This window comes from Crocuta crocuta, unplaced genomic scaffold (assembly GCF_008692635.1).
Source record: "Crocuta crocuta isolate KB4526 unplaced genomic scaffold, BGI_CrCroc_1.0 scaffold186, whole genome shotgun sequence".
Classification (NCBI taxonomy): domain Eukaryota; kingdom Metazoa; phylum Chordata; class Mammalia; order Carnivora; family Hyaenidae; genus Crocuta; species Crocuta crocuta.
The window spans coordinates 10,214,303-10,240,527 of NW_027551569.1; the positions used below are offsets into that span (position 1 = coordinate 10,214,303).

General features: G+C 38.7%; 1 protein-coding gene across 1 annotated transcript in view; it reads right to left on the minus strand.

Annotated features, from left to right (window-relative positions):
- PCNX1 (pecanex 1) overlaps positions 1–26,225 on the minus strand; it is a 168,988-nt gene that overhangs the window by 140,006 nt on the left and 2,757 nt on the right. The window contains exon 4 of the mRNA XM_077750650.1: positions 26,110–26,223. Within this exon, the coding sequence (XP_077606776.1) occupies positions 26,110–26,223 (114 nt within the window). The remainder of the gene's footprint in view (positions 1–26,109; positions 26,224–26,225) is intronic.

Consider the following 26,225-nt stretch of genomic DNA (forward strand, 5'->3'; position numbering starts at 1 on the left):
CAGGCAGGTATTTCATTTCAGAGGAGAGGGCTGCAGAGGGAAAGGGAAAAGCACCCCCATGTTGAGATGCAAGCACACTTTCCCATAGAAAAAAACCATAAAAAATTTAATTTTCTGTAAATCCAACTACACAATGGCCCTCAAAGTGACTTCAGAGGACCAACTGGGAACCTCTGTAACAAACCCACAATACATCTTCCCCAAAGGCAGCTAGCTGATTTACAACTAACTGATTTACAATGACTCAAATTAGAAATTGAGCCAACCCATATTTCTGCAGAAGTTTACAGTTTATCTGTAAATATCTTAATATGAATAGAATCATGAAAAATACTAGATACTATCTTTTAGATCTGTTTCTATTTTATATTTGTCACTCTATAATATATATTTGTATTTACATTTTTAACTATAGTCATCAAAATGTATTACATGTTACCCAGATGAAAAGGGACCAAAGTAATACAGTACATACAAACTCATCATCAACATATATGTACTAGGAGTTAGAGATGGGCAGCTTAAAACACATATGAAAAGACAGGGCACAGAATGAAAAGGAGAAAAAAACTAACAAATAAAAGGATGCATAATGATGGACTAAAATAACCATATATATTTAATAGGAATTTCCCCATACTTGGGGGGAACAACAAAAAAATATGTATATATAATTATGCATAATATATATGGAATTATAATAAACCTATTTAGATTTACTATTTGGGAATATATATTCCCAAGTACGATTATCCAATAATATAAACTATATAGCTGGAATTAGTAATTAATGATTCATAAAAATTAATGATTCACAAAAATCCTTTCCAAAACTAATCCATCCTCTCTTACGTGTTGAAAAGGCTTTTTTTTTTTTTCTTTTTTAAGAGAGAGAGAAAGAAAGTGTGCACAGGGACTGAAGCAAGGCTCCGTGCTGTCAGCGTGGAGCCCAACACAGGGCCCAATTACACAAATTGTGATATCATGACCTGAACCAAAATCAAGAGTCAGACACTTAACCCAGGAAGCCTCCCAGACACCCCTGCAATGGCTTTCTAATGAGATTAAGGTACCTATTCCCAAACCAACAAACAGCAGTCAACCTAAAAATAACTGATACAACTGGAAATTTTAACCAGTTTTTAAACTGTATCAGAACAGCAAATAAAAATGGAAAGGTAGAGATATTCACATCTAAATGAAAGTGACTGGTACAGATTTATCTTTCAACATTACCCAGACACTATTATCTAGAGACTGAACTCCATTCTTTACCAAAAGATTCCCCAAATGAAATCTGAAAGAATCATCACCTAAGAACATAACTTGATAAGCACCGTGAAGAGTTACAAGTGTTTGTCTGAGTAAACCTAACCACCCCAGAAAGAGAACAGGATATCTTATGCTAAGAACAGTCCCAATTCATATTTCTTTTTGTAAATTGGTAACTTTACACTGTGGTGTATAAATCATTCCTGTATTAATCAATCTAAGTAAATCTTTAACTAATTTAATAAAAACGATTCAGTAAATTGATAAAAATAATTCATCTAAGTAGCAAATATGAGGACCAGAAGCTATCTCACAAAGTCCAACTTAACATAGCTTGACCTTTTTCTTTATTCTATTTATTTCTGATATATTTTACTGAAACAATTTTTCCAGGATTCATAGTAAGTGAAAATAAGAATTCATTAACAAGATCTGTCAACATGACTTGGCAATTTTGAAAAGTAGCCACGAGGTTATTACTTCACAAAATGTCAGTTGAGGATATATTCAACAGGATTATCTTTAGGCCAATACATATAAAATAATGGGATTCTTCTTGCACTTATTTACTATACTCTTATAGCTTAAGTACAGGGTACAAGCACAAAATAAGTAATAGTTCAAATGTAACACTTAAAAATGAAAATAACTTAATCAATAACCAAAGCATTAAGTGAAAGGAAAAATCAAACTGAGGGGAAAAAGGAAAAATTATTTTTATTTTATTTATTTTTAAAGCTTACTTACTTTTTTTGAGAGAGAGAGAGAGAGAGAGAGAGAAAGCTGGGGAAGGGCAGAGGGAGGGACAGAGAGAGAATCCCAAGCAGGCTCCACACGGCCGGCACGAAGCCTGATGTGGGGCTCAAACTCACAAACTATGAAATCATGACTTAAGCCAAAATCTAGAATCAGATGCTGAACCAACTGAGCCGCCTATGTGCCCCAAAATATTTTTAAATAAAAGATTAACACACATCAAAAATTAGATTATCAAAAGTTATTTGTGTCCTTTTCTGTTTGACTAAAATTTATATGCAAGCTGCAATACTGATATAATGTATATACGTAAGTTGTATAAATTAAAAGCATATTAGCTCTCAAGAATATTAACAGATTCCATATATCTTTTTGGCCTGACCTCAATGAATTTACTTAAAGCAGAAAAATGGTATTGCATGTTATATAATCCATTTCTACTTTTAAAAGTAAATTCTAGAGGTGCTTGGGTGACTCAGTCGGTTGAGCATCTGACTTAGCTCAGGTCATGCATGATCTCAGAGATCATGAGTTCAAGCCCCACGTCGGGCTCTGTGCTGACAGCTCAGAGCCTGGAGCCTGCTTCAGATTCTGTCTCTGTGTCTCTCTCTCTGCCCTTCCCCTGCTTGTGCACTGCCTCTGTCTCTCTCTAATGTAAATAAACAAAAAAAAAATTTTTTTTAAGACAGTTCTTTAAAAAGTAAATAAATAAATAAAAAATAATAATAAAAGTAATGCCAAATTCAAGCAAATTATCAACATACTAGATTTAAGTCAGATGCTTAACCAACTGAGCCGCCCAGGAGCCCCCAAAATAATTTTAAATAAAAGATTACTACACACCAAAAATTAGGTTATCAAAAGTTATATAGGTTAGATATGTTATATAAACAGAAGTTTATAGGTTCTGTTAGGCAAATAGGCCTAACAGAAGAAATAACTTAAGAAGTGAATACAGCATACTTAATACCACGATTTACTCAGTTTCCATAAATGCAACCCTGACATAACTCAATGAATATGAGTTTTATTCATTTACTCAACATATATTTACTAAACACCTATTAAGTCCCAGATAATCTTCTAATGAACGGTAATACTGCAATAAACAAGATCCTTACTCTTCTTGAGCTTCTTAGAAGATGACTAACTTCAGAATGACTAATTTCATGTTCCACCCAGTGCCAGGCACTTTAAATGGATTATCTCACAGCAATTCTTTGAATAAAGTACTATTAGGATCACCATTTTACAGATAAGAAAACTGAGGCTATGAAGTCATCTGCAGACAGCAAGTGGTAAAAACAGTGTAAGTCCAGTGTTAAGAATCTGAGGGCTTTTTAAGTTTATGTATTATTTTAGTAATTTCTACATCAACGTGGGGCTTGAACTCATGACCCTGAGATCAAGAGTTGCATCTTCTTTTTTTATTCTATTTTTATTTATTTCTAGGAGAGAGAGAGAGAGACAGCGTGAGCAGGGGAGGGTCAGAGAGAGAGGGAGACACAGACTCTGAAATAGGCTCGAGGCTCTGAGCTGGCAGTCAGCACAGAGCCCGACGCGGGGCTCGAACCCACGAACCGCGAGATCATGACCTAAGCCAAAGTCAGACGCTTAACCAACTAAGCCACCCAGGCGCCCCAAGAGTTGCATCTTCTTCTTCCAACTGAGCCAGTCAGGTGCCCCAAGCATCTGCATTTCTAACCACTACACTAGGCAGTCTTCCCTCCAAGGCAGTGTTTCACAGCTTTTTTTTTTTTCATTATCGTACTAAGGAGCCTTTTCAGACATTTTTTTTTCCTGATCACTCCTGTGAAATAATAGAAAATATATATATTGGTTTCTGCCCCTGGTTCCTGGCACAGAACTCCTAAAAGGAACCCTTGGAATTCCTTAATGATAACATCAAAGTCCCTTGGAATTTGCTGGGTGATAGGAATGTCTTTGTTCTAAGAAGGTAACTGTTGGTGGTCTCCTGGATGGGGGCCGGTTACCAGAAAGACCAAGCCATGATTAGAAGCTGGGGACTTCCAGAGAAGGAGAGGGGCTGGAAATGGAGTTAATAATTGATGACGCCCATATGATGAAGCCTTCACAAAATCCCAGTAGTATGTATGGGGTTTGGAGAGCTTCCAGGTTGGTGAACACGTGGAGGTGGAGAACGGGGAACCCGGAGAAGACATGAAAGCTCTGTCCCCCTGCCCACACACCCTGCCCTACACAGCCCTTCTCGCTGGATGTCCATCTGTATTCTTTATCACATCCTTTTATAATAAACTGAACAGAGAGTAAACAAACTCTTTTCCTGAGCTCTGTGAGCCACTCTAGCAAAGTAACTGAACCTGAGAATGGGGTCATAGGAACCTCCATTTTCTAGGCAATGGGACAGAAGGCTAGGTGACAACCTGTACTTGTTACTGGCATCTGAACTGGGGAGGAGACAGTCCCCTGCGGAACTGAGCCCTTAACCAGTGGGATCTGAAGCTATCTCCAGGTAGTGTCAGAAGTGAGTTAAATTATAGGATGCTAGCTGGTTACTCAGAGAATTGTTTGGTATGGGAACCCCCCCCCAACACACACACACACACACACACACACACACACACACACACACACACACCTGGTATCAGAGGTGTTACAGGTGTGGTCGCAGCAGGAGAGTAAAAGAAAACATACAGAAGTGAAGGTTTTCCAAACACTCCCCCTCATGGAGTTTTACCACCACAGATACACTAAATCTGGATGTCCCCTATGTACATGTGTACTTTTTACATAACAAGATTTCTTTTCCACCACCACCACCCACCCTCCCCTATCAAGTAAGTTATCTTCATATCCATTGAGATATGCATGATCTGGAGCAAAGCTTCTTAACCTCAGCAAAGCTGACACTTGGGGCCGGACAATCCTACGTTGTTGGTGCTGCTATGTACTTTAAAAGTTGCTTAGCACCATCCCTGGCCTCCACCTGCTAGAAACCAAGTGGTAACTGTGACAAAGTTGGGTTAAAAGCTCCCAGCCCTAGAAATCCAGGCAAGTAGCAGCAATCGCTTCTCTTGCTGCTCTTTACACAATCATAAGAATTATAGCTCCTGACTTTGTTCACAGAAAACCTGGAATGGATGGGCTAAAAGCTCACAGCAAAGGCTGTATCCCTGTAGCTGGCGTGAAGGAACACGTGTAACAGCAGCGGCGATGGCAAGAACGGACTAGTATTTTATATAAGCATAGCAGGGAAAGAACCCCACATTAGACCAATAAGTGAAAGGACATTAAATTTTAATAAAATCCATTTATAATAGATGTCATAGAATAAGGCTAAGTAACCCCTCCCTCCAAAATGATGAGGAAGACAAATTACCTCACTTTAAGTATAGATGAGAACCTTAACGAAATCCCTAGGAGAACATTGTGTTTTATAATGGGCTTTCATTGTAGTCAAACAATATGCTGGTCAGGAGGAGCCAAGATTAAGGATATAATTAGATGATGATGGGAAGGGCAGCTCTGCGAGTTCCAGATTCAGAATACATACTGAAAAAGATCATCCAAATCTCTCACAGGTAGGCTTTCGGGAGCTTACTCAGAAAAGCATCTTGTGCATCCATGTAGGGAGGATGGTGAAGAGTGATGTGGTGGTGGTCCCGAGGTCAAAGAGGAAAAAGGCAGGGCGATACGCATGACCCTGAAGCAGTTTCCTCAACTGCAAAATGGGATAACAGTATCTTTATTTTACAGGGCTATGATGAAGACTAAGTGAGAAAATCTAAAAATGGATGGTGCATAGGCATGCAATAATAGCACAATAACTACGTGATGTTTTTAATGATGTTCAAACAATGTGGTGGCAAAACTAAGCTACGCAAACAAACAGAAAGACCTCTGAATAGAAATAGTTCAGAGGAACCAAAGGTGAGCTACAAAAAAGATGAGCTAGGTAAGACTGTGAGATCTCAGAATACCCAGTGGTAAATATTCAGTCTGACTGTGAACAACCAAAGTCATTAAAAAAAAGAGAAATATTTCTGTATCACAGTAAAGAAAAAAAAAAAGAAACTATAATTCAAACAAAAATATATTGTGCTTAATGGTAAAACACTGGAATGCCCACTAAGTACGGAAGCGGGGAAGGCTGTCCATCCTTCCAGCGTTATTTGATACCAGCACATAAAGTACCATGCAGGGCAATTATACAAGAGAAAAAGGAGTAAGCGTTGGAAAGAACTTCAAATTACGTTTTATAAACATAACTGCATATATGAAAATCCTTTTAAAATAAACAAGAATTATTAGGGGGGAAAAAAGGGCTAATTCCATAAGGTGTAATGGTGACAAAATCAATAAATTAAAATCAACTGTTTTAGATGGGATCATGGAACAGAAAAAGGACATTAGATAAAAACTAAACAAATCTGAATAAAGTATGGACTTTAAGTTAACAATGATATATCAAATATTGGTCCTTTGGTTGTGACAAATGTACCATAGTAATCCCAAATGCTATCAATAGGAGAAAATGAGCACAGGATATAAGGGGTCTCTTGTACCATGCTTGTAATATTTCTATAAATCTACAACTATTCTAAAATGAGTTATTTTTTTTTTAAATCAATAGTTCTCTTACACAGAAGCAATGACCAGTTAGTAACAGTGAAAGAAATGGTTTTATTTACACTATGTTAAAAACTAAAATCTAAGAATAATAATTGTAAGGGGAAATGTATAAGGCTAACATTAAAAAAAAAGTTAAAAAGAAAATTCTTTTGGGGCATAAAAGAAAGGAAGAGATCACCTTAACTCAATATCATAAATATGTCCAACTTCCTTCCCTGAAGTACCCCACAAATTCAATGCCTTTCAATGCCTTTCAATCACAAACTCAATGGTATCCCTTGGAAACTGAACAAAATGAGTAAATAAAGATGCAAGAATAGAAAAAAGAAACTAGTAAGACTAGTAGTAACAAGACTACTACTATGAAAGAAAAATCTGTACATAGGTAAAACAAGGGTTACCAACAAAATGAAGTATCCATGTAAGAGTATACACTGATAAAACAGAACCAAATATCCCAGTGGAAACTTAAATTATAAAAAATATGGCAATTAAACTACTAAGAAATATATGAGATGGTTTAATAAATTAGGTTGATTGGGACAACTGCCTGTCAAAAAATTTTTTAACTTGACACTCACAAATAAATTCCAAATGGGCTAAACTATAAAACTATTAGATGTCTGCAATTAGATTACAAACAATGGACTAATCTCCTTAATATATAATGGTGCTTAGATATCAGTAAGAAACAACATAGGAGAAAATGGATAAAGCACATGAATTCTTCACAGAGAAATAAAAAAATGACACTTAGGCTTATGAAAGCCTGCTCGACCCCACTCAAAACAGGAGATATGCAAATCAAAACCACTCCAAAGATACTATTTCTTACCTATGAGAATAGCAAACCGATGTGAGGCTATGGCACATGTGAGTACACACATACTCTCACGTATTGCTTCCAAACATGCTAAGTGAGTACACAACCTCTCGGAAGGGCAATTTGACAGCACCTTTCAAAATTACAAAAGCATTTATCCTCTGAACAAGCAATCTCATTTCTAGGAATTTATCTTATTACCATACCTGACACACCTGAGATGACATTTATATAAATTATTTACCCTAGTATGGTTTGTGTTAGAAGTTGGCAAACAAATTAAGTGCCTATCAGCAGGAAATAGGGTAAATCATATAACCACACAATGGACTTCGATACAACTATTTTTAAAAAACTGAGCCTAACAAACAAAAATCCAGGACCAGACTGCTTCACTGGTGAATTCTACCCAACATTTAAAGAAGAATTAATAACGATCTTTCTCAAACTCTTCCAAAAAAAAAAAAAAAAAAACAGAAAAGGAAGGAACAGCCCCAAATTCATTTTATGAGGCCAGCATCACCCTGCTGCCAAAACCAGACAAGGACACCACAAGAAAATTGCAGACCAATATCCCAGATGAATAGGATAAAAATCCTCAACAAAATATTAATGAACCAAATTTAATCACATTAAAAGAATCCAACACTATGATCAAGTAGGATTTATTCCAGGGATGCATGAATGGTTTAATACATGCAAATCAATGTGACAGACCACATTAATAAAATGAAGGATTAAAAATCATATATGATCAACTCAATAGATGCAGAAAAAGCATCTGACCAAAGTCAACATCCATTTATAAAACTCTCAACAAAGTGGGTATAGAAGGAACATAGCTGAACATAACAGGCCTTATAATAACAAGCCCAGCGCTGGTACTAACCACACTTAACAGTGAAAAGCTGAAAGCTTCTCCTTTAAGATCAGGAGCAAGGCTAGGATGCCCACTCTTGCCACTTTTATTCAACACAGTATTAGAAGTCTTAGCCAGAGCAATGAGGTAAGAAAAAGAAATAAAAGTCATCCAAGTTAGAATGGAAGAAGTAGAACTGTGACTATTTGCGGATGACATAGAATATTTAGAAAACTCCGGGCTCCTGGCTGGCTCAGCTGAAAGAGCATGTGACTCTTGATCTCATTCGAGCCCCATGTGGGGTGCAGGGATCACTCGAATAAATTTAAAAACTTAAAAAATAATAATAATAAAGAAAATTCCAAAGACTGCCAAAAAACTGTTGGAATGAATAAATGAACTCAATAAGCTGAGGATTAAAAATGAGTATACAAAAATCTGTTGTGCCTTTATACACCAGTACACGAACTATCAGAGAAATTAAGAAAACAATCACATTTACAACTGCATCAAAAAGAATAAATTCTCTAAGAAGAAATTTAACCAAGGAGGTAAAAGACCTGTATGCTGAAAATTATTAAACACTGATGAAAGAAACTAGAGCAAACCACAAATGGAAAATATGTTGTTTGAAATAACTAATATTGTTAAAATGTCCATACCACCCAAAGCAATTAAAAACTCAATGCAATCTCTATCAAACTTCCAATGTAATTTTCACAGAAATGGAAGAAACAATCCTAAAATTTTCATGGGACCACAAAAGACTCCAAAAAGCCAAACCAATCACGAAAAGGAAGAACAAAGCTGGAGGCATAGCACTCTCTGATTTCAAACTACATTACAGAGCTGTAGTAATTAAAACAGTATGGTATTAGCATAAAAACAGAAACATAGATAAGTGGGACAAAGAGCCCAGAAATACACTGACACATATGTGGTCATTTACAAAAAAGTAGCCAAAATATATGAGAAAAGGACCGTCTCTTCAATTTTTTTTAATGTTTTACTTATTTTTGAGAGAGAGAGAGAGAGAGATGTGAGCAGGGGAGGGTCAGAGAGAGAGGGAGACACGGAATCCGAAGCAGGCTCCAGGCTCTGAGCTAGCTGTCAGCACAGAGCCTGATGCAGGGCTCAAACCCACAAACCGTGAGATCATGACCTGAGCCGAAGTTGGACGCTTAACTGAGCCACCCAGGCACCCCAAGGACAGTCTCTTCAATACATGGTTTTGAGAAAACTGGACAATCACATGCAAAAAAATGAAACTTGGCCACTATCTTACACCATACAAAAAATAACTTAAAATGGATTAAAGACTTAAACCTAAGACCTGTAAACATAAAACTCCTAGAAGAAAACACAGGAAGTAAGCTCCCTGACATTAGTCCTTGCAATGTTTTCAGGAGGTTGACACCATAAGCAAGAGCAACAAAAGCAAAAATAAACAAGTGGCACTACATCAAACTAAAAAACTCTGCACAACAAAGGAAACCATCAACAAAATGAAAAGGCAACCTCCCAAATAGAAGAAAATACTTGCAAATCCTGTATCTGATAAGGGGCTAATATCCAAAATATATAGAGAACTCTTACAACTTAATATCAAAAAACCAATCCAACTGAGAAATGGGTAGAGTGCGGCACCTGAGTTCGAGTCCCAGACTGGGCTCTGTTCTGAAGGCTCAGAGCCTGGAGCCTGCTTCAGATTCTGTGTCTCCCTCTCTCTCTAGCACTCCCTCTCTCTCTTAAAAAATGAGTATTTTTTTAAATGGGTGGAGGATCTAAATAGACATTTTTTCAAAGACATAAAGATGGCCAATAGGTACATGAAAAGGTGCTCAACATTACTATCAGGGAAATGCAAATCAAAGCCACAATGAGATATCACCTGATGTCTATTAAAATAATTATCAAAAAGACAGGAAATAACAAGTGTTGCCAAGGATGTGGAAAAAAGGGAACCCTTGTGCACTGTTAATGGGAATGTAAATTGGTACAGCCACTATGGAAAACAGTACAGAGGTCCCTCAAAAAATTAAAAATAGAACATATAATGCAGCAATTCTACTTCTGGGTATCCAAAGGAAACAAAACACTACTGTGAAAAAATACATGCACCCTTTCATTCATTGCAGCAATAGCCAAGACATGGAAACACCTAAGTGTCCACCAATGGATGAATGGATAAAGAAACTAATAAATTGATAATATTGTGTGTGTATATCACACACACATACACACACACACAAACACAAGAATATTACTGAACTATAAAAAAGAAGGAAATCTTGCTATATGACACATCGATTGACCTTGGTGGCATGTCCTTTCACACAGGTGAAAATATAAAACAGGATAGCTTTTTGAGGTGAAGCTTGGCAACAACTAGGTGAATTTTAAGTATGTATACTCTTTGACCTAGCAATTTCTGTTCTAGAAACTCACGCTATATACTCCCACAAACAAGATTTATATACACAAATGTGCACCACAGCATTGTTTGTTCTTATTCCGGTCTTTTACTTTAGAATATAGTAAGTAAAAATTTATTATGGACTTTATATACTCATATAGTTTCTACAGATAGATTTTTATCATGAAAATAATACTAACAGTGTACTTTTTAACTGGAGGGTGAAACGCTCAAGGAATATTCTATACTGAGTCAAAAGCACTATGTTAAGTATTGGTATTATCAGTACTCTAAAAGTTACCATTACAGCCCGAATTGAAATTATTCAGTCATTTATTCACTGCTGAAAAATGCAGATGACCTAAACCAACAACCTAATCAGGAAACAATAAGGTGTTTTCAGACATTCACAATCAGAGACTAAGAACTCCCAAGCTAGTGATTGTTAGCTTGAGGTGTCTATCAGAATCACCAATGGGCTCTGCTGTGGGTACACTTAGGGGGAGTTGTTTTTCAAGATACACATGCCCAGAATCTTCCCCCCAGGTATGACGCAAAATAGGGCCTCAAGCAAGGTAAGTCCCAATTATTAGATGGTGGGTTTGGGGTTCTTTCTTGCAGAAAGGCAACGACAGCGCTGCCCCAAGCCTGTGTCCTGTGCTACAGGCCAGCAATTCTCAAGTGGAGCATCATGACAGCTAACAGTAAGAAACATAAAAAGACTTTCCAATAATCTTCCAAAGCTGCTCAATAACTTCCTTTAAAAATTAAATAAAAGGATTATCTCTATGTTAGCCTCACTGTAGCCTGTGCTGTGATATGCATTTTGCTACAGGAAAAGAGATGAGCAGTGACTCAGACTGAACAAAGGAGTGGGGGCACACAGTTTGAAACCATCCCATGCTTAATTCTAATTCTCCTCAACCTATTAGTAAGCAAAAAATATAAAGTTACAATTAGTTGAAAGCCACATGCCAAAATAGTGGGAAGAACTATGTGGTGCATTCTGTGATTTTACAATTTGACTTTCCTTATTTTGTGTACAGATATGGTTTTAATAAGGAAGAAAGCCAAAAGATACATAATGAAAGCTTGAGTAACAGTGACACTGCATAATGATATGAACAAAGATTATGACAGTAAAATCTGCCAGTAAATATGTAAGATTACTAAATCAAAGGCAAAGCAACAATGAAAGGGAAATTTGCAATACAACACTAATCATGTTAAATACCATGTTGAAATTCTAGAAACTCTAACTTTAGACAATAAAATAAGGCTTAAATTTACAGGAACTACAGGGGCACTCGGGTAGCTCAGTCTGTTGAGCATCTGTTGATGCTCATGATTTCAGGTCATGATTTCATGGTTCATGAGTAGGTCATGATCATAAGGCTTTCTGCTGTCAGTGCAGAGCCTGCTTTGGATCCTCTATACCCCCCCCACCCCTCCCCGGCTCGCACTCTCTAAAGAATAAACAAACATTAAAAAATATGTGGTTCACAGGAACTACAGAGACTACACAGGAAATAAACATGACACCGCAATTAGGCAAATCCGTAATGTAGAACATTCTGTAATTAACGCAGACTTTTAAAAAAGTCAATTGGATAGAAAAATGATTAAACCGGGGCGCCTGGGTGGCTTAGTTGGTTAAGCGTCCGGCTTTCGCTTAGGTCATGATCTCGCAGTTCGTGGGTTCGAGCCCCGCGTCGGGCTCTGTGCTGACTGCCAGCTCAGAGCCTGGAGCCTGTTTCAGAGTCTGTGACTCCCTCTCTCTCTGACCCTCCCCTGCTCACGCTGTCTCCCTCTCTCTCTCCTAGAAATAAATAAAACATTAAAAAATTTTTAAAAAAAGGAAAAATGATTAAACCCTAACTGGATCCCTGGTTTGGAAAAACTAGCTATGAATGGTATTTTTGGAATAACTGGGGAAATTTGAATATAAGCTAGATGTTAGATATATGAGAATTAATAATCATCTTCAATGTGATAAAGGTGTTATGATAATGAAGATAAAGCCTGAAGCACTTAGGGGTGAGGTGTCATGATGTATCAGATCCGTGTGTGTGTGTGTGTGTGTGTGTGTGTCCCCGCGTGCTCATGCGAGAGAGAATGTGTATCTAGATTGTGTATGTGCAGATATATATTACACATCAGTATACAGTGGCAGCAAATACAATTTTTAAAAGGTTCATATCATTGAATCTAAGCAGAGATCATGTATTATTCTTCCAACTTTCTTATTCATGTGAAAATTCTTCATATTAAAAAATTACATTAAGCTTATCCTTCAATAGCACAACACTGCATCTTTTAATATTCCTGGAGCATAAGGTACTGGAAAAAGGTAACACTTTTTGATAATACAGCATAGTATTTTTAGATCAGCTAAATTTATTCTCACTTTTTAAAAATCTTTAAGTTGAGGATTTCCTTACTAAAAGGCACCCACAACCCCTCCTTGCTCCCTTGCAAAGCTCACTAGGCCTCTGTCTTAACAGTCGGTGATTCAGCTCTCAGAAATGATGTGCAGCACTTCGTCTGTGATGTGTGTTGTGGCATAAATGAAACAGTACAAATGATAAGTGGTTTATTTGGTGCTTTTTTTTTTTAAAGTTTATTTCTTTTCAGAGAGAGAGCATGAGTCGGGGAGGGACAAAGAGAGAGGGAGAGAGAAAATCCCAAGCAGGCTCCCAGCATGGAGCCCTGTGCAGGGCTCAAACTCAGGAACCATGAGATCATGACCTGAGCTGAAACCAAGAGTCAGACGCTTAACCAACTGAGTCACCCAGGCACCTCTATTTGGGTTTTTGTTTAACTATTTGTTTTTATATCCTTTCTTTTAACCATTCCAGATATTTACCTTAGAGAAATATGAGCATAAATAATATTGTAAGTAGTTAAAAATATAATTCACTTGCGCACCTGGGTGGCTCAGTCAGTTAAGCTTCTAACTTTGGCTCAGGTCATGCTCTCACAGTTCATGAGTGCGAGCCCCGCATCAGGCTCTGTGCTGACAGCTAGCTCAGAGCCTGGGGCCTGCTTTGGATTCTGTGTCTCCCTCTCTCTCTGCCCTTCTCCCCACCCATTACTTAATATTTAAATAAATATTTAAAAACTATTTTTAGTTTTTAAACATTAAAAAATTAAAAAAAAAAAGAATATATTTTCTTTTAATAAACAATTTTTTCCCCAGAACAAAAATGTATTTGCCTTGTGGGAAGATTATGCAAAACACTGCTCCAACTCAAATAACAGAACTCATAAAGGCTCCCCCACCATAAGGCCTACCACAGTGCCCAGCACACAGGAAATGTGTGGAATAAAGAATTATCCTTTGCAAAAGCCTTCCAGGAAATATTTGCATCCTCCTTCCACTTCCTGAACACTGTATGACATATAAGGAATTAGTCATATTTATACTTTGTAGTATGGATGTGTATTTATCTCATGGGCTTTAATTTATAAATTAGGAAAAACAAAATATAGGAAGCTAAGACACTGTCATCCATTTTGTATGAATGATATCTGAAGCCTTTTTCACCTTTACGATTATTTCATTTCATATAATTTTTCCTATGGGAAACATCTCAATTTTAATTTTTTTTTTTAATGTTTTTATTTATTTCTAGGAGAGAGAGACAGCGTGAGCAGGGGAGGGTCAGAGAGAGAGGGAGTCACAGACTGAAACAGGCTCCAGGCTCTGAGCTGGCAGTCAGCACAGAGCCCGACGCGGGGCTCGAACCCACAAACCGCGAGATCATGACCTGAGCGAAAGTCGGACGCTTAACCGACTAAGCCACCCAGGCGCCCCAGGAAACATCTCAATTTTAAAATACCCTAACATAGGTTAATGGTCAATGCAGGATTCAAAAATCATTTAGGATACACTCCTTTTGTCCTTTTCAAATCTATCAATCACAGACATACAATCTTCGAATTGTTCTTATACAATTTGGTAAGTTGTTATAAATTGCAAAATTCCTTAAAAAACAGAATTCCAGCATGGTAAGGGAAAGCAGTAAGAAAACCATAGTAAAGATGATGATACTAAATGCAATTAAGTATCCTGGACTGGATCCTGAAACAGAAAAGGGACATTAGTGGAAAAACCAGTGAAATCCAAATAAATCCTAGAGTTTGTTAAAAAAAAATATACTGTATTAGTGTTAATTTCTTTGTTTTAATAAATGCACCATGGTTGTGTAAGACTTTATATTAGAGGGAGCTGGGCCAAGGATATACAAAAACCCTATTTTTGTAACTTTTCTGTAAATCTAAAATTATTTCAAAATATAAAGTTTTAAAGATAACTTTAGTGGTTAAATCTGTTTAGTTTATGTCTAGACAAACACACAAGGAGCGAGGAAGGGTAGGAAAAGGAAAACACCCAGATACATAATTCAAGCTTCTCAAATCTGTGACTAATCTTCCTGCCTATTCTCAGCACACTTGGCACTCAGGGCTCTATTTGGTTTGTACAAAGCTCTACAGAATAGAACTTTTTTTTCCCCCCAAAAACCTCAAACGGAAATGGCTTGCTTTTCCCTAGGTTTTTTCTTTCTTATCATAACACAAAGCAACAGAGACTAGTACCAACAGTGCAAGTTAAAAAAGATAAAACCTCTTGGGTTCTAAGGATAAAGGAAGATAACCAGTCTGAACTGTTTTTACAATCCTACCAAAGAAAGCATTTAACCAACTTTTTCAGGAAACAAGCAAAGGAATCAGAATCAGTAACTACTAATTTTACTGTGATTTACTAAAATGCACCGATATACTAAAGAATACAGCAGTAGGAAAATATCTGCTGTAATCTGCCCTTTTCCACACCATTACTCAATGCAATTCTTAGGTTACTTGTCCAGGGTTCTTGGGGGTGATAGCCGGCCTACCAAATAACTTTCTGACCACCCCAGCCATTCAGAGACACAAGAAAACCATTTGATTTAACTCAAATAACAGAAAAAGCAATCAATATCTTCTCAAAGAAGCATTTCTGCTTATTTATCAGTTGCCTGCTATGAAAAGGAGTACAGAATACAGGGGAAAAAAAATCACATAATAGATGTTATGTGATATACGTTAGTGCAGTAAGCATCCTCAATTTGTACTAAATAAAGTCTGAATTAAAAAGTACATCAAGGGAAACAGTACCAATCATCAAAACAGAATATTATTGAAATGGTTTCATAGGACATTCCATTTCATTGAATAAGAAATTTACAACAATAACACTCTGGGAAAGTGTCGAGTGAATGTGGGAGGTACTCTCAACACTGTTGATGAAAACTTAAAATGAGTACATCCTTTTAAGAGGGTAATTTGGCATTTCTGACCATTTTTTTTTTTCTTTTCAAAATACTCCCTTTCCTTGGCTTCTGTAACAAGTTCCTCTCTCCATTTCCCTCTTGCCTTCTTGTCTCCTTCGCTGATTTTTAACTGCTTTTAGGCCTTGGAGTTCTGTCTGAACCACCTTCTTTTTGATGAATTATAGCTTCCCCCCCAGATCTTGTCTACTTGTGGCTTGGAGTTGGCCACTGTAAGTGACAACTATACAAAGGTAGTAACTTCTAAATAAATGTTGCCCCAAATTTCTCTCCTGAACATTCCTCTTCAACACTCTGAACTCATGTTCTTCAGCTTCAAAGGCATCCTCAACTCCCTCTCTCTCTGACCCTCCCCTGCTCACACTGTCTCTCTCTCTCTCCTAGAAATAAATAAAAATATTAAAAAAAACAAAAAAACAAAGGCATCCTCAACTCCCTCTCTCTCTGACCCTCCCCTGCTCACGCTGTCTCTCTCTTTCTCTCTCCTAGAAATAAATAAAAATATTAAAAAAAACAAAAAAACAAAGGCATCCTCAACTCCCTCTCTCTCTGACCCTCCCCTGCTCACGCTGTCTCTCTCTTTCTCTCTCCTAGAAATAAATAAAAATATTAAAAAAAACAAAAAAACAAAGGCATCCTCAACTCCCTCTCTCTCTGACCCTCCCCTGCTCACGCTGTCTCTCTCTTTCTCTCTCCTAGAAATAAATAAAAATATTAAAAAAAACAAAAAAACAAAGGCATCCTCAAAATTGCCTGGCAACACTACCATCCCTTGCCAGTCAGTCCCCTTCCCCACTCTCTAAAACTTAGGACAGCAACTCGCCTTCCAGATATCCTCCTTAAACCTTGAATACCCTCCTGACCTCTCCCCTCACTCCCCACAGAAAACACTCCACACTACAAGAAGATTATCAAAATAAAAACAGCTCTCCCTCAACTTTGACCACCAACTACTGCTCATCACTTCTTCTCCCCACATCCCTCCTTTCTCAGGACGATCCCTTACTGCCTGTGCGCTTTAGACCACACATCTATCTTGCCTTCTCAGGCACTCGCATTATTATCCACGATTCTCTCATTCGTGGTCTCTCTTAATATAAGGATTCACTCATAAGCTGAACGATTATCAAACACAAATATGCATAGCCCTTGATTCAACGAGTCTACTTCTAGGAATTTATACAAAAGACTTGTACAAAGATTGAACTGGGAATATATTCCCCTTAGTGTTTTCTAAATAGCTAAAAAGTACAACCTCTATAATAGCAGGAAAATGATTTGATACACTGTAACACATCTATACTATGACCTACTACAGAGCTATTTAAACTGTTACTTTTCTTTCCCTACGTGGAAACATTCACAATTTATAGTCAAACAAAAATAGAAGCCTTCAAAACAGTACAAATTTTATGAGCCCATTTTTTTTAAAGAAAGCAGCATAATACATATTTATAAGCTCCAACTACACCCTGGTTACTAAAATGTTCAACTGGGTGAATGGGATTACAAGAGATTTTTACTTCCTTCTTTTTACTTATCTGTAATTTTGAATTTAGCAAAAATATCTATATACATAATGAAACAAAGAGTCTATTGAATTCACAGAGAAAATCTAAATACTAAGCAAATACAAAACTACAAAAATTGAACGAAGAGGATAAAGTATACAATTATCATTAATGTTTTTTTTAATTTTTTTTAATGTTTTATTTATTTCTAGGAGCGAGAGAAAGAGAGACAGCGTGAGCAGGGGAGGGTCAGAGAGAGAGGGAGTCACAAACTCCGAAACAGGCTCCAGGCTCTGAGCTGGGAGTCAGCACAGAGCCCGACGCGGGGCTCGAACCCACGGACCGCAGGATCATGACCTAAGCGAAAGTCGGACGCTCAACCGACTAAGCCACCCAGGCGCCCCTTTTTTAAATTTTTTTTAATGTTTTCATTAATGTATTTTAAATTAAAACATGTTCTTATTTGAGGAGAGAAAATGTTTTTGATATTTAATGAAGTTTCCCAATTTCTTCTGAGTCCTGATAAAACGTCCCCTTGCGGTGCAGTGATACCTTCTATATAAAGCCAAAAGAGGGCCTTATCAACAGGAGACTAGATAAAGATGAACAAACTTCAGTATGTTCATACAAAGGAATACTGCTCATCAATAAAAAGGAACAAGTTAATGGAGTGCCTCGGTGGCTCAGTCAGTTAGGCGTCCTACTCTTGATCTCCTCATGCCCAGGTCAGGTTTGTGAGTTCAAGCCCCATGTCAGGCTCTGCGCCGTGTCAGTGCGGAGCCTGCTTGGAATTCTCTCTCTCCCTCCCTCTCTCTCTCAAAAATAATAAACTTTAAAAAAAGGGAGGGGGACAAGTTATTGATATACACAACATGGATAAATCTCAAAAACATTATGCTGAGAAAGATTTACACAAAGAATACGCTACATGGGGCACCTGGGTGGCTCATTTGGTTAAGTGTCCGACTTCAGCTCAGGTCATCATCTCACGATTCAGGGGTTCGAGCCTCGTATCAGGCTCTGTGCTGACAGCTCAGAGCCTGGAGCCTGTTTCAGATTCTATGTCTCCTCTCTCTGCCCCTCCCCTGCTCACGCTGTCTCTCTCAGAAATAAATAAAACATTAAAAAATAATTTTTTAAAGAATATGCTACATGACTCCATTTAAATGAAGTTTGAGAACAAGATAAACTAATCTACCATGGGAAAAATGAGAAGAAGGGTGAGAGGGTTGACTGGGAAGGGGAAGCAGGAAGTTCCTGCGGTGACACTACTGTTCAACAACATGATGGTGTTGCACTACACAGGTGTGTGCATTTATCACACTCAAAACTCATCCAATGGTTCACTTAGGATCTGTGCCTATTGTAACTCTAGCTGATGGTACGTGTGCAGAAATGTTTCACGGTGACCTATACTGATGTCTACAAGTTACTTCACAAACATCCCCCTTTAATAAATGGTCTTAATAATTCTCTCTCTCCCTCTGCCCTTCTCTGCCACTTGTGTTCTGTCTCTAAAATAAAAAATAAAATAAAATGAAGGTCTGAATAGATAGAGGGATACACAGAGAAATAAAATTTTAAAAATTATAGGAGCCAGGTGGTAGGTATAATTCTCCCAACTTTTTTCTGTCTGAAAATTCTCATAATAAAATGTTGGAAAAATTTGGCTTTCAATAAAGTCAGCTAGCAAAGGCAAACTACCTGGCTGAATCTATGCATTTGAAAGCAGGAAAAGAAATAGAAGAAACCTTCCTACTTTTTCAATTACCAAATGATTTTACAACTTGGAGTAATTTCTCAAATGGCAGAAAACATCCCATCTTTAACAACAGACATGAAAACATTTTAGCAACCAATTGCCATTTCTGTAAAGTCACAAGCATTTCTGCAAGTTGACAAATATGGATGCCTTTTTGGGAACTTCATTTGTAAACCATCTTGGGACAATGACATAATAAAGAGATAAGAGCTATATCTGTGTCATAACCAATTATGGAAACAATTACATACACCTTGATACTAACTACTGAAAATACTAGTATGAAAACACACAGGATATACGTCAAAACAGACCACCAACTACTCATCAAACTTTTCCTAAAGGACACAGAAAATAATAAATAATGTTTAATTGCTAACTTATAATAGAAAAACTTTCCTAATTAAACTTGTTAGGAAACATAAATCATAAACTATGAAAATTTCAGTTTTAGTTATCATAACAAAATCTTGTTCACAATGATCTTTAAAATATTTCTTTCAATGCTTACTTTTGAGAGAGAAAGGAGAGCGTGGGCACTTGAGGGGGGGAAGGGGCGAGGGGCAGAAGGAGACAAAGAATCTGAAGAAGGCTCCCTGCTGTCAGTGCAAAGCTTGAAGTGGGGCTCAAACCCATGAACTGTGAGACCATGACCTGAGCTGAAGTCCAACACTCAACTGACTGAGCCACCCAGGTGTCCCTAAAATATTTTTAAATCTTTGCTAAAGAAAATGACATGAAGGCCTCCAAGAAAGCCTTACTAATAAAGGATTTACCATTCTGTAGACGGTAAACATCAGCTATAGAAGATACAATAAAATAACCTGGAAGAAAAAAATTGAACCTTCATAAATTTGTTATGACTATTTTAGTTTCTGAATATCATTTCTCCATAGATTTGTGTAGCATATATTACTATATATCATGTGTATATATATTTGTGAAGTTGCATATACAAAGAAACTATATATACTACACTTTGATTTAAGGGTTTTTCATCAGTCTTTCTGCATTTAATTTTCCAATAATTCTATATTTGATTTTTGTCATGCACATGGACACTGAACCTAACCTCCAGGTAAGCTGTAACTCCCCCATATAATACAGCCTTCCCATAGTAATTTCCCATCCCCCAAAATTCTCTATCAGTTATGCTGATAAGTCTAAAGAAGGTTCACATATATTATAAAAAATTCCTTCAGCATGTATTTATTCAAAGCTTAATATAAGCCAAACATAAGAGGCACAGGATATATAATGACAGTGCTTGCTTCGGCAGCACATATACTAAAACTGGAAGGATATATAATGACAAATTATACAACCCCAGCCCTTAGAGAACTTAAAAGGTATGGAGGGAAGGGAATGAGAGACAGCAAATAAATAAAGATAAGTGTATGTGTTTATGAATAGAAATTATGAAAGAAAGTTACAGGATGGCATGATATTTGAAAAGAGAGAGAACCTTCTTATGGTTAGCAGGTCAGACCTCTCTGAGATGATATTAAAGCCCAGCCCTAACGACCAAGCAACAGCCGGTTTTGCAAAGAGCAAGGGGGAAAGTATCCCTTCAGGAGTCCTAGAATGTGCAAAGGCCCGGAAGGAGGAACAAGCCCAGCAGGCTGAAGTAACAGAAAGGCCAGTGTGACTATGGCACAAAGTGCAGACAAAGGTGGGACTGGTTTCAGTGAGCGCTTAGTATGAACGCTGGATTTTATTCTAAGTGTAAAAGAAAATCATTGAAGGATATCAGCAAGAGAGAATGACACAGAGTCTTTTACTTGGTAGAGAAGAAGCTGTAAAAGAGTAAGAATAGACGCTAAAGTAGCAGTACAGACAAAACACCAGGTGAACTAGGAAGGGGAAAGGAAGGGCTAAGATATTCTGACAAAAGAATTGGTAAGATGGGCTCATAACACAGGGGGAGGGCGACCGAGTGAACAACTGCGCACACGATGGTGCTATTCACAAGGGTGACAGAGTAAGAAAACAAGCTTAGTCCTGACGGTGTGGGGAAGGTTTAGGGGGAACCGAGAACAATTTAGGCACGATACCTTCGAGATGCCTGTAAGACAGCCAAAAGGTTATGATGAGTAGGCAGCTGGATTTAGATCAGGGGATGGGACTTATGGGCATATTGATCAGGGTTCTTTAAACTGACCTGGATGTCTATAAAATACAAACAAAGGGGCTACATTCCAGATCCTCTGCATCAAAAGGACCATGAGTACATGCATTTTTAACACGCTCTAGTGATTCTGATGTCAACTGGAGTCTGAGAAGCACCTGCGTAAATAGATTTTAATGTTATAGTTCATCACCTAGGGATATAAGTCTTTACAGAAGAACAATATGTTGAGCAATAAGATAATTGTTTGACTAACTGAAAGTTATCTAATATCCTCCAGGCATACAACATTATAGAGGAAACACTGTTCTAATTAGCCATTCTTTCAAATGACATTTACCGAAGGCCACTCTGAAGGTGAATAATTTTTTATTTCCTAACTATTTCCTTACAAAGCACACGCGAAATGTCTCACGAGTAAATCAGGGTCCAGAAAGGTAGAGTCTTGCCCAAAGGACGCACAATCAATAAGAGCCAAGATTCACACATCAAGATAACACCAGTTCCAATCTGCTTTCCCCCCACACGGAAACGCCACAAAGCTCGTGACTACAACACCATCTGTCACATGTCATGTGCAAAAATGATTACAGCTGACCCTTGAACAACACGGGTTTGAAGTATACGAGGCCACTAATATGCAGACTTTTCTTGATAAATACAGCACAGCACTGTAAATATTTTCTTGTGGTTTTCTTAACATTTTTTTCTCTAGCTTACTTTATTATAACACAGTATACAATACATATAGCATACAAAATATGTTACTTGACTGTTTATGTAACCAAAAAGGCTTAGGGCCAACAGTAGGCTCTTAGCAGGCAAGTTTGGGGGGAGTCAAAAGATATATGTGGATATTCCACCGAGGAGGGGTTGGCGACCTTAAGCCCCAGGTTGTTCAAGGGTCAAATGTATAAAAGATAAAATGGGGTGAGTGCGTTAAAAGGAGCAGAAAAGACAATGAAAGTAAGAAGGAAAAAATCACGTCTTCATTTTCACCACTGAAAAGTTTTATAATTGTAGAAGCTATAAATTCTACCTTTCAAAGCATCCACAAAAGCTACTTATAGCAAAAGTGTTTTACTCATACTCAAAGCCCTAAGACTCTACCTAACTCAGCCTACTACCTCTTCAGAGACTTCAGGCCTTCAAATTAAATAAAAAAAAAAAAAAAAAAACCNTCTAGCTCTTTAATTGCCTAAGGTCACAAAACATGTCATCCACGACTACCCTCAAGTGTCCTCATCCGTAAAATGAGAACACAGCGTTTGGAATAAAGAACCTATACACTTAAGAGTCACTACCATTTATGGTTATCATTGAGAGAACATACATATAATAATCTACTACTGTTAGATTTTATTTTTTTCCATTCTTTTTTTTAATGTTTATTTATTTTTAAGAGAGAAACTGAACACAAATGGGGGAGGGGCAGAGAGAGAGGGAGACACAGAATCGGAAGCAGGCTCCAGGCACAAAGCTGTCAGCACAGAGCTGGACATGGGGCTCGAACCCTTGAACCATGAGATCATGACTTGAGGCAAAGTCAGACGCTTAACCGACTGGGCCACCCAGGCGTCCCTGTCAGAGATGTTTTTTACATGGAATGCTGCGCTTTGCTTCAAGTATAGCCTTCCATCTCTCTCAATCTATACAACTAGTAGTCATGTTTTTTCAAATGCTGGCAAATCCTCTCTGCTGACTGCCTCTAGACAAGAATCAATCCCCTGACTATAAATCCAGGGTCCCTCTGTACTTACCTTTTCACAACACTTCTGTTTGTAAACTGTTCATTATCCCCAAGCTGGACTTTAAGTTCATTGAAGGCAGAAGCTGTGTCTTGTTCATTTCTAATCATTCAACATCTGAGTGGTTATTCTGTGCCTTGCACTGATCTAGGTCCTGACAACAAAGCAGCGAACAAAACAGGCTCTACCCTCCTCAGACCATATCCTCCAAAGAGATAAAGAAATACTAATACAGGGGCGCCTGGGTGGCTCAGCTGGTTAAGTGGCCAACTCTTGATTTCAGCTCAGGTCACAATCTCACCATCGTGAGACCCAGGCCCATGTGGGCCTCTGTGCTAACAGCAAGGAGCCTGCTTGGGATTCTCTCTCCCTCTCTGCCCGTTCCTGCACACATACATTCTCTCTCTCTCCTCTCAAAAATATACAAACATTTTTAAAAAGAGATACTAATATATATCAATTAGTAATAAATATTATTAAACAAAGGAGAAAAAGGAGGGCTAGAAAATACTGGAGGAGCTAGGTTGCTATGTTACAGGGGCCATCAGGGAAAGAGCCTCACATATGACTGAAATCTGAATACGTAGAGCAAGTCACACAGATACCTTGAAGAGTCATCCAAACAGAGAGGGAGAATACCAAGTACAAAAGCCCTGAGGCAGGAACATAGTTGTTACGTGGGGAAAATTCTAAGAAGGCAAAGGGATGGGGCATAATAGAAACACATAGAAAGGCAGGCTCTGAGAGCAGAAGACTGCCATCATCTGATTTCTGTTTTTAAAGAATCACTCAGACCCCTGTAACAAGATTAAAGAATACAGCAGCAGTGAACCTCATCAGAACCCTGCCAATAACCCAGAGAAGCCATAAATGGTGGCTTGAACCAAGTGAGTGATGATGAGGACCAGGTGAATTTTAGTTAGGTTTTGAAAACAGAACTCACAAAATCTGATGAACTGGATGTGAAAAGAGACAAAGACGAATCAAGGAGAGATTTTAAAAGATGAGGAAGAACAGAATTGCCATTAACCAAGACAAGAAAGTCAGAGGAGCAATTTTCCCAGAATCTAGCAAACTGCCGGGTATATAGTATACACTCAAATACCTGTGAATTACATTTAACTGAATACACTCCCAAAATGAAACCGTAAACTCAATGCATTGCTTTCTCTTTGTGCTAATTTCCTTTAGTAATGTTTGCTGATTACACAGAGAGACTTAGCCACCCACACGGTTCACGTGCTTACATGGAAACCTTACAGCGCAGCACAGCAGCTAATCCTCACATCTGACGTACCGGTTTCCGTTTTAAATTGACAATTCTCTTGGATATAAGAGAAATCTGCCATGAAAGCTCTGTGACAGCCTGAGGATTCTTACACCCAAAGTAATTAACCTGTTCGTTAATGATGTCATATTCCTGGAAGGTAGAGCAGCGCAAATAGAACCCCCGAGGGCAGAATTAATTGAAAATTAAAACACTTCATGTCAAATTTCAGAATGGGGCAAGAGTGAACAAGTCCTCTAAAAAAATTAATAAGTCATCAGCATTTTTTTTAAATGTCCGTTTTACCTCCAGCAGTAAGTCCCTTCTAAACAATTTTGATGTAAAACTACAATCTGCTTGGGAATGTAAAATTTCGCAAATCTTCCTCCAAGCAGGCACTTTTCTGCCAATCAGTGAAAAGGAGCTTCACTTAGGAAAGGATGGGGTGTTCTCACTACAGCACTTCCTAGGCATGCTCCCAGAGTTTCTGATCCAGAGCCTTTACTATAGCTCCATGGAGAACGAACCACAAAGTTAACAGAAATACATTTAAGAGAAACTCTCCTAAAACAAAGTTGTCATCCTTTCCTCCCTTCCGGTTACTTTAAACATTTAACTTACGTGTAAAAATTTTTTAACTGAAATTTAAGTATTATCTCTCTTCCACATTAGTTTCCTTAATGCCCCACCCTCACCTAATGTGGTTTAAAGGGGGGAAAAAAAAGACGTGCGTACGACTTTCAGCGAAAAGACAGCGTAAACACCTAGCTCATTCGGAGAAGCGGATTGTACTGAATACAGCAACAGGCAGTACTTCCTTTTTCCTATCAGTGAAGGGCCTTGAACCAATCCAAACAAATCTGAAATGCCAGCCAGACTGCCCGTATCTCCCCCGCTCCCTCCGCCCAAAGCTGGCCTGGAAACACAGCAGCCGCTNAAGACGTGCGTACAACTTTCAGCGAAAAGACAGCGTAAACACCTAGCTCATTCGGAGAAGCGGATTGTACTGAATACAGCAACAGGCAGTACTTCCTTTTTCCTATCAGTGAAGGGCCTTGAACCAATCCAAACAAATCTGAAATGCCAGCCAGACTGCCCGTATCTCCCCCGCTCCCTCCGCCCAAAGCTGGCCTGGAAACACAGCAGCCGCTGACCACAGAGCTGAGCAGAAAAGAGCCAGCGGAAAGCAAAAACAACGATTTTTGGAGGCAGGAAGGCCAGGAAGCCAGGTTTCCAACCACCACCTATTCGCAAGCCGGAGCCCGGCCGCCCCGCAATTACGATCNNNNCCACGAGACGCGGAGGGCAGGGCGCCTCCATCGGGCTTTCCTCCCCGCGGGCAACGGGCTGGAGGGGCGACAGGTTCAGGACCCCTGCGCAGGGGCCCGGGAGGCTACTGCCTCCCCGGAAAAGGGTGGGGCACACGGGGGCGCCAGGTGCGGGCTGCTGCTACTGCTCGGTCCCTCCTGTCATCGCCGACGTAGGGGACACCCTAAAGAAAGTGGGGGCTGCGTGGGGGAGGGGAGCACTACGGCNGGACTCCGGAACGCCCGCGCTGCCCGGCCAGCGACCGGGGGAAGCGGGAAGGGGGGTCACCCTCCTCCCCGCCCCCACACTCACCATGTAGAGGGTGAAGGGCAGGCCGAGCAGAAAGAGCCACAGGTAGAGGTGCAGCGCGTTCACGAAGGTGGCCTGGTGCGGGTCGTAGTACCAGCCCCCGCTGAGCGCGGCCCACA